Genomic DNA, 9,578 nt, shown 5'->3' on the forward strand with positions numbered 1-9,578 from the left:
GTGATATTTCCTTTTTTAACAAAAAAGAACGATTTCAAAAATACGAATGAACAGTGACTTTGAACAATGCTGATCGTAGTAGTAAAGAGGAGACTGAAATAATATAACCGCTTTTGTTTAGTTCCGAAAGACTTGTGTCATTGTCTAATAAGGGAGTGGTTTTTTTTCAAAAAAAAAATACTTAAGATTAATTAACATTGTTTAATTTTAAACTGATTTTTTTATTTCTTTTTAAAAAATAAAATTAGTCATTCAATACATCAAAATAACCAAAATTACGTTATTTTTCCTAAAAAAGAAATAATGTATCTATTCCCCTTTAATAAATACATAAAAATCCAAACTAAGAAAATCATATTCATCTTCAGACCCCAAAAATCTCTCTGGTTGGCCCTAATCCTTGGTGGTGTTAAAATAAAAGAGAAAAGCAGATGAATTCCTAATGTACGTCAAAGACATAAGATTATATTTAAGCATGTTACATTTAAACTAACACATAATATTATATCTAACTATATCTAATAATATTTTAACCATGTCTAACATATGATTATTTCACAGAATACAATTAGGTGAATCACCTGCTTTAGCGAAAGTTATACTGGATCAGTCCAACCAATCGAATAGAGATATACAGCAATTGGGCATTGCTAAAGTACTCTTCAGAAAATATCAGAATGTATGGCATCTCATTTTATTCTGGTCCTACTTTGGTTGTCATAAAGTTGATAAATGCCCTGCATTGCACCGAAATTTAGAAGCAACAAATGGGAACTACACCGGGGTTTAAAGTGAAACAAGCAGAAAGACACATGTTGCATTGCAATTTGAGAAAGTATGTAAAAACAATTCACATATACCTTCTGCAAGCAGCAATAAATGTTGAGTCCCGCAACCGCAAATTGGTTTTAAAATGGAAAACTGAGATAAACACTTAAATCCTCATCTAGAAATAGCAGTGAATAAGAGACTTCAGCACCTCAACCAGTCTCGGAAGTAGGATTGCATCTTTTCTCGATTAGCAGCATTCCCAACATTCACAGTTGGAATGATCTTCTCAGGTCTCAAAAACTGTGAAGATAAAAGATAAATTCACTCAAAAAGGAGAACAAAACAATGCAATTTTGTCGAAATCATTAAATAAATTAACATTTATAGGTTAAAGAAATCATAATATTCAGTTCCAGACCTGAACAAAATCTCGCAGTTCTGTAAAGCTGGAGTGCTCACTGTAGGGAACTCCTGGAAGAAGTAAGAAAAGAGACTTGTGAACTGTGCTGCAATGGTGGATAAATAACGTGCTACTTCCATTCCATACCTTTTAAGAATTAGTTTTTAATAATTTGTTTTTTATTTATCAATTTAAAATTCAAAACAAAATTAATCATCTTGTCAAATATATCTTTACCTTCCTTGCCTAGTTCTAAATACACATTTATCACGGAACTAAAAAAAGAGAAGTGGAAACTATTAAATGAGGGAATGAATTAATAATATAAGTATAATAAAAAATTAATAGTAATTTTAATAAGAATGACAACGTCAATTATATTTCTTAATTCTTAAGTAACAGCCTTAAACAAAACTTTAAAGGCCTGTTTGACACTCAGGGACAATGATCTACTACTGAGCATTTCAGCATCTCAAATCATATCGTTACTAATTAAGAAACACTATACCCAGATCCACCACATTTCAGTCCAGTGCATTTTCAATACAATTAAGTACTAATAATACTTCATATTTTATAACAACCGAAATGCAGTTAATCTTACCATAAATCGTGATATTTCCTTTGGTAACAGGTTTAATTAGTTCCAGATCGTTGCTTATCTTGTCATTGAAAGTCCAACCTAAAATTATGAAGGAAGAAGTATTGGACACTTGAATTAAGCAACTCTGTCGGCACAAATATCTTCTCTGTTGGTAACTTAAAATACCAAGATGATTCGGAGGTCAATGTTATCACAAGTATTTGTAAAATACCTGTTGGACGAAACGCCAAAACTGCTGTGAATTGATCCTTGTATGTCTTCAAGTAATCCTTTAAGGTCTAAAGTAACAAGTAAAAACATGATGGTGAATTATGATATACAAAACAAAATTTTAAGAGGGAAAATGTAACGGCACAAAACTATACCTCAGGTCTCAAAGATGACATGGGCAGGACATGGAGAAGCGTGTCATTTCCTATTGTACAGAGTCTATCTGAAAGGTCGGACCAACCAAAAGCTTGCAAAATCCGTCTTCTTGAAGCATTGGCATAAATTTTTACCTGAATCATAAAGAAAGGCATAGATATTGCGTCACTGGATCAACATGGCAACTTAAAGCTACTTTTACGAATTCAAGGCAGAAAAAAGTCTAAAGCCATGAAGAGGAACCTCATAAATCTACCACAAAGTGCCATAATTGTTGTTTGCCAATAATGCAAGGTTGGAAACACCTTTATGCACAAATTTAGACATTGCAGAAGGATAAAAAAAAAACAAGCGAAAACTTCAAAATCATCAGTAATACAGATTAGATCATCATGAAGACAAACCAATCGCTCAGGTACCAATATCTGATGTGTCTGAACTCTGAAGGATTAAAGAAATAAAGTGAAAACTTCAAAACCATCGGCTATATCTAGATTAGATCGTCATAGAGACAAACAATCCCTCTGTTATCACTATGTTTTTATTTTTTGTGGCACAACCCTTCTTGTCAACAATAAGGACAATTGAAAAAAAAAAACAAAGTGTATAGAATGAACTAGTCAAAATAGAAGTCTGCCACGGAATAACAAACATACCCCAAGAGCTTTAGAAATTGCAAGATATACACATTCTTTGCCAATGCTGTAAGCCCCAACGACCACTAAAGTTCTGTGATGAATTTTGAGGTGGTTCTTCGTAATTTTGACAACATAATTTAGTACATCTTCCTTGGAAGGGAACCTGAACCAGAAATTTTTTAACAATCAGTCGAGATTAGCAAAACCAATAATTACATATCATAACCAAATGACAAGACCTGTACAAAACCAGAACATTGGCTTACCTGTATTTTGGGTTGCAATATGTAGTATCCAAATAAAGTACATTTACACGTTGATTTACAAGAAGACGGTAAGCTTGCATTGGTTTACACGCTCTAAAGTCCCCAGTGTGTAAATAGCGTTGGTCATTTGGGAGGCTAAAGTGAATCAAAGCCGCACCAGGGCAATGATTAGCTTCTAAAAGAGTCACTTTGACACCATCAATCACATGTTCCGTATTAAATTCCAAAGGGTGGATATACCTGTACAAATAAATGCATTAAAAAAAAAACACAAGGTAATCCCTTCACAGGAATGCAATGTGAAAAACATTATCAAGTGCAATCTGATTTGTAAGTTCATGTAAGTGAGCAATCTACAAACAAAGTATAGGAGACATGAGAGTTTCTGAGTTCTTACAAAGGATTTACCGATAGACACATTTGAACAAGCCGTCCCGTGAGAGGAGAGCAATAGATAGGGCCATGAGACCATTTCTTGCTAAGGCCACCATAGTGATCGCAATGGAAATGACTAAGAAAATACGCTGAACACCCTTCAACATACCCATACCGAAAAGCATCAACAGTGAATGGTGTCCCTGCATTTGCAAATAAAGTATGTTCATTTAGAACATTTCATTTTTTCTAATTTTCATAACAAAATCTCAGGACAAAAAATCCGAGATGGAACTATTGCAAAACTAATTTCTCAATCAATTTTGTTTCATCAGTCTCTTGGACTAAACCAAATTGCAGTTTTGTATGTACTTGTTCCATTAAGTCGGTTCCCTGACTCGACTTGAATTAATAGAGTTATGATAATAAGTTTCACCTGGGATTTTCTTATAAAAGGGACAGGAACGTGTAACCCTATTTTCACCACTGAAACCCTTTCTCTTACGGAGAGATTTCGTGTTCTCAGAGTCCTTTCCTCCGTCGCGCAAAATCGAACCCCAATTTCCAGGTTTCACAATCTTCCTTTCAGAAGAACTACCTCCTTTATCAGAATAAACACTCATACTCGGTCCAGATTCAACTGAACCAACGGCGTCGTTTCTTTTGAAACCCCAAATCTGGAACAGGTTGGCCTGCTTCATCTTCTTCCCCGAATCGCGCTCGAAACCGATGTGTCTATCATTTTTATCATCCAGCAACATCAGCGAGGACCAATCGGTTCCGCAGCGATAGAAATCGGCGGTGAAACTGCTCTTTTCCGACGGCGTTTCCGATCCAGGGAGTTGGGACGGAAAACCCTCGTCGTCCAGTGAAACGACGCCGAACGAAGCGCCATCATCATCGTTAACGTCGTAACCGTAGCCGTCCTGAGGTAACGGTTCGTCTCCTAAGGAAGGTGGTGGTGATGCGTCGGTGGATAGCGCCATCGCTTTCGTTACGGCGCGTAAATGGTCGAAATTAAATGCAAATTTGTTTTTTAAAATGAACCCGCGGGAAAATTAAGGAGATTGCGATAAATTTCAGTTCTTAGATATTTTGCCTAGTTGTCTTTTTTATGTTGAATTTGTTTACTTATTTTTTCAAAAATCAATTTGGTCAGTCTTATATATTTTTTAAACAATTTAAAGCAACTATTATTAATTGCTTTTCTAGTACTGTATATGTTATTGGGTAGACTAATAATTATTAAGAGTTGTTTCTTACGTTAATTTTCATATATTTATCACATGAAAGTAAATTATATTAAAATATTATCAATTTCTTTTTTTATATTGTTTATTTTTTATTTGTAATCGTCTCTTTTCACTATTTTCAATTCATCATAATTTATAATTTGATAGTCTTATGAAAGATTATTACAGTAATCATTTTTATTTTTTTATGATGGAGTGACAATATAAACATTGTTTTTTTTTCTATTGATATATGAAAATTAAACTAATATTTACATTATTTATGTAATTTTTGTTATTAGCATTATTAGTAGGAAACACATGCATTTAGTTTTAGTTTAATATATTTTTACTTAAAGAAGTAAAAAACATAACTTTTACATAATTATTGAAATAAAAAATAGACTTAAATATTTATTTGATCATAATTTAGTTTTTTCGATTTGATTCTAATATTTAAATATTTAATTTAATCATAATATTCGTTAATTTTATTTAATTTGATATTATTAATGTTGTTTAAATAATTAATTGATAGTAAATATTTATGATTACGTGTTATTTTGTGGTTTTTTTTTTAATATTTTTTTATTTTTAATTTAAAACAAAAATATCCACATGTTAAAGTAGTATCGTGTCACATGTAAAAATTAATGTCATGTGTTAGGATCAACTTTTTATATTCAATTTTGGTTATGATATTCGTTATTTATTTTAATCTAGTTCCATATTTTCTTAATTGAACAATTTAGTCTCTCTAAATTGAGACAATTTTTTTTTATATAAATGTTATATTAACATGTTTATTAAAATTCACATTTTTATTAAATATTTTTAGTTTAAGGTTACAATTAGTTCAAAATTATAACAAACATTCTAAAAGTGGAGAATAACATCATTGGTCTAAAATTTTAAGAGGTTAAAAATCACATAAAGTATTAAAAATTACATAAAAATGTTATACAATATTATATTAATCGATTATATTAGTTTATTTCATTTTTAACCTCTTAAAATTCTAAATTGATGATGTTATTCCTCACTTTTAAAGTTTTCATTTTAATTTTAAACCAACTCTAACTCTAAATTAAAAATATTTAATAAAAATGTGAATTTTCATAAAAATATAAGTATAACCTTTTATATAAAAATTAAATTTGATCTCTACTTGGAGAGGGATAAAATTGCTCAATTTAAAAAAAATAGGACTAAATTGAACAAAAACTGACTTTGACACGTGACATTAACCTTAACACGTAACATGATACTAACTTGATAAGTAAACATATTTTATAAAATAAAAAGAAATAAAAAATAAATAAAGAAAAACCAAAATAACCACGAAATGATACGTAGCGGTCACTGTTCATCATTCGTTAATTATTTAAATGATGTTAGTGTAAATAACCAAATTGAACAAAATTGACAAATATTATAACCAAATTAAACAAAAAAAATATTATAACTAAATTGAAAAAACCGAACGAAAATTATGATCAAATCAATATTTAAGCCTAAAAAATATTATTAGATTTATGAAAAAATAACTATAAGATAAATAGTTTGTATAGCTTTATTGTAGGAGATTTTTTTTTATTGTTTGAAGTGGGCTTTATCTCTAGTTGATGTGGGACTTCCAACACACTCCTCACGCCGAAGTATATTCATCTCTAACTTGCCTCTGATACATATTAGAAGTGGGCTTTAAGCCTAACTCAACCTCACAAAACCGGCCTGTAAGCTGAGGTTTGCACCTCACTTATATACTATAAATCAGCCTGATCTTTAGTCGATGTGGGACTTCCAACAATTATAGATAGTTAATTGAGTTTAAAAATTATTTATAAAACCTAAAGAGTAAAATAGTAAAGTTGTTTTTGATAAAATTAATATTAGTAATAAAATATGATGATTGCATAATTTTTGTAAAGAAGAATTTGTTAATTGTAGATAAATTTTAAACTATAAAAATAACAAAGTTAATAGATAAGGTGATTACTATTATGTCCCTTTCTTAAAACATGTGTTTAAAACTCTTTTTATGCATCTTTATTATTGGTTGGTATTTGAAATTATTTCACACATAATTTTTTATTTATATTTAATAAGGATATTAATGTAAATTACCTTCTAAAAAGTTATAAGTATAGGAAGACACAATACAAGAGACATAAGGTGGTTGGTCCACCTTTTCCCAGAAGACCCGTTTTAACGTCTTCCATTCTTAACAACAATGGGGTTTTCGTCAACATCACTCTCCTCCAACCCATAACACCTACCTTTATCAGGCTCTCCATGACCCTTTCAATATTCTCTCTACCGCCTATTGAAAGTAATCAAAGTATTGTTTTATTGTCTGTTTTAATTGTCTTTTTATCCCGAATTCTAATTTTGATATAATGCAGTTATAGTTTTTTGTGTGTGAGAAAGAGTGAAAATGCATCACTATGAAGGTGCAGATATGGCTACTACGGATGTCATACCAGGGAATCTTCTTGTGTTTGATGCGCAGGGATACAAGGATTGGTGTGTGAAGATGGAGGCTATCTTTGACTTCCAAGAAGTTGATGATATTGTGAAGATTGACTTCCAAGAACTTGCCAAAAATGCTCCGGAGGATCAACAACAAACATACAAGGTGAGCAAGAAGTTGGATTGCAAAGCACGAGTTTTGCTACATCAACGTGTCTCGATGATTACTTTTTAGAAGATTTAGAAAGCCACTACTACCAAACAAATATGGGATATGTTACAACAGATATATGGGAATGTAGAAAAAACCAAGATGATAAGTTTGCAATCTCTATGGAGACAATTCAAACTCCTTTCTATGTTGATCAAGAATTCATTGATATTTAACAAGATTCAAACCATTGAGAAGGTGCTTCGAACCCTAACTCCACGATTTGACCATATCATCGTGGCCATAAAAGAATCAGAAGATTTGGAGGCAATGTTTATCGAAAAGTTACAAAACTCTTTGAAAGAACATGAGTAGAGAGTGGTTGACAAGAAGAATAGTGAAAGAGTAGTTGATCAAGCTCTACAGGTAAAGATTGGTCAAAGTAGTAGAGGGCGTGGTGGTTGAAGTAGGAGAGGCCAAGGGAGATTTAGAGGAGGAAGAAATGGAGATAGAAATAATGTTTCTAATTCTCATGAACACCTATCTATTAGTGGTTATGATAGGAAAGATGGCACTCAATATAGAAGGAGAGGAAGATATGGCAAGAAGAAAGTGGATACGAGGAAAATCCAGTGCTACATTTGTGATAAATGGGGTCACTATTCATATGAGTGTTGTCAAGATAATGGAAACAGAAAAGGAAAAAAGATTGAAGAGGTGAATCTGGTGCAAGAGAAGATGGGTCTGATTCAGACCAAGTCTTGTTTATGACAACCACAACCAACAATGAAAACTGTACATCTTGGTATTTAGACACATATGCTCAAACCATATGATTGGGAATAGGAATTGGCTAGTTGATCTCCATATGTGTGTAAAGAATAATGTGAAATTTGCAAATAATAGCACAATTATGGCTGAAGGCATTGCTAAGGTGTTGATCAAATGAAAGGATGGGAAAATAACCTTAATGAATTATGTGTTGTATGTTCTTACCATGAAGAACAATCTACTCAGCTAAGGATAGTTATTGGAAAAGGGTTACACAATGAACTAAATCATATTGAAATCTTTGATTCCAAGAACAAATTAGTGATCCAGACACCACTATCAACCAATAGAACCTTTAAGGTGAATTAGGAAGCCACTGAAATTCAATGTTTATTTACCACCAGTTTTGAGGAGCATAATTGATTGAGGCATTATAAATATGGCCATTTAAACTTTAAGTTTTAATTAATTGAGTAACAAACAAATGGTGTGTGGTATGCCACCAATTTTTCCACCTTTGAAGACTTGTGAAGGGTGTGTTGTCGAGAAACAACCAAGAAAAGTCTTCAAAACCATTTCATCTCATAGATCAAAGCAAACACTTGAAGTGGTCTATTCAGATGTGTGTGGGCCAATTGAAATAGAACCTTGTTGGACATGACTAGATGCATGCTAAAGAGGAAGAACTTGCCACATTGCTATTAGGGTGGGGTAGTGATAATTGTTGCCTATATATTGAATATATGTCCTACTAAGAAATTCAAGTATGTGACTGATGAGTGCGTACTTTTGCCCTCATTTAATGTTTAATTCCGAGTATTTAATTGAATTTGTGTGCTGAAAGATTGATTTAATTGGGATTTCCTATAATTAGGTTTATTGAGCATGAGATACAAAAACATGTTAAAAATAGCTTTTTAGTTGCATAAATGTTCTTTGGATATTTTGAGATGTGTTAGTGCAGCTGAAGCTAAGTTGAGCTCATGGAAGTGTGAAAATAAATTGCTTAAAGCTTCATGACACCTTAAAGATAAATCCAAGAATAAGAAATTAGCAAAATCACAAAAATCCAAGCCAAGCATTGCATAAGACGGCAAGAAAAGCTTGAAAAAGTGAAGTTTGGCTAAACCAAGAAGAGAGTAACAAAAAAATTAGACCTTGCGGTTTTCTTTATCTTTATGATAGAAGATAATTTGGGAAAAATATATCTTTAGATATTTTATTTGATATTTTTAAATAATTATCTTATTTAATTATATCATAAAATATTAAAAATAATAACTACCAAATCTTTTTAAATATGACAAGATCTTCTTGAATCTTTTTAGATACACAACAAACAAATATATCTTGAAGATATTGGATTATTTAAAAGATAATTTGAAGAGATTGCACAGGGTTGATTTGGAAAATTAATACAAATAATTAATTGGTGATAATTTATCATATATGTTTAATTAATTAATTAATTTAATTATATTAGATATTTATATTATCAACCAATTATATTTGTCAAATAGTCTATATCTCTC

At 31.4% G+C, this 9,578-nt stretch overlaps 1 protein-coding gene across 1 annotated transcript; it reads right to left on the reverse strand.

Annotated features, from left to right (window-relative positions):
- Positions 1-443: 443 nt before the first annotated feature.
- On the reverse strand, positions 444-4,467 carry SNM1 (DNA repair metallo-beta-lactamase family protein). Its single transcript, XM_028062483.2, has 10 exons — positions 3,857-4,467; positions 3,443-3,623; positions 3,046-3,285; positions 2,798-2,942; positions 2,141-2,275; positions 1,987-2,053; positions 1,776-1,853; positions 1,190-1,242; positions 861-1,071; positions 444-737 (listed from the first exon to the last, which is right to left on the reverse strand). The coding sequence occupies exons 1-9, from the start codon at positions 4,404-4,406 to the stop codon at positions 973-975; spliced, it is 1,548 nt and encodes a 515-aa protein (XP_027918284.2). The 5' UTR covers positions 4,407-4,467; the 3' UTR covers positions 444-737; positions 861-972.
- Positions 4,468-9,578: the final 5,111 nt, after the last annotated feature.

Source organism: Vigna unguiculata, chromosome 1 (genome assembly GCF_037176805.1).
Source record: "Vigna unguiculata cultivar grain cowpea cultivar isolate G323 ecotype 2 chromosome 1, ASM3717680v1, whole genome shotgun sequence".
Lineage (NCBI taxonomy): Eukaryota > Viridiplantae > Streptophyta > Magnoliopsida > Fabales > Fabaceae > Vigna > Vigna unguiculata.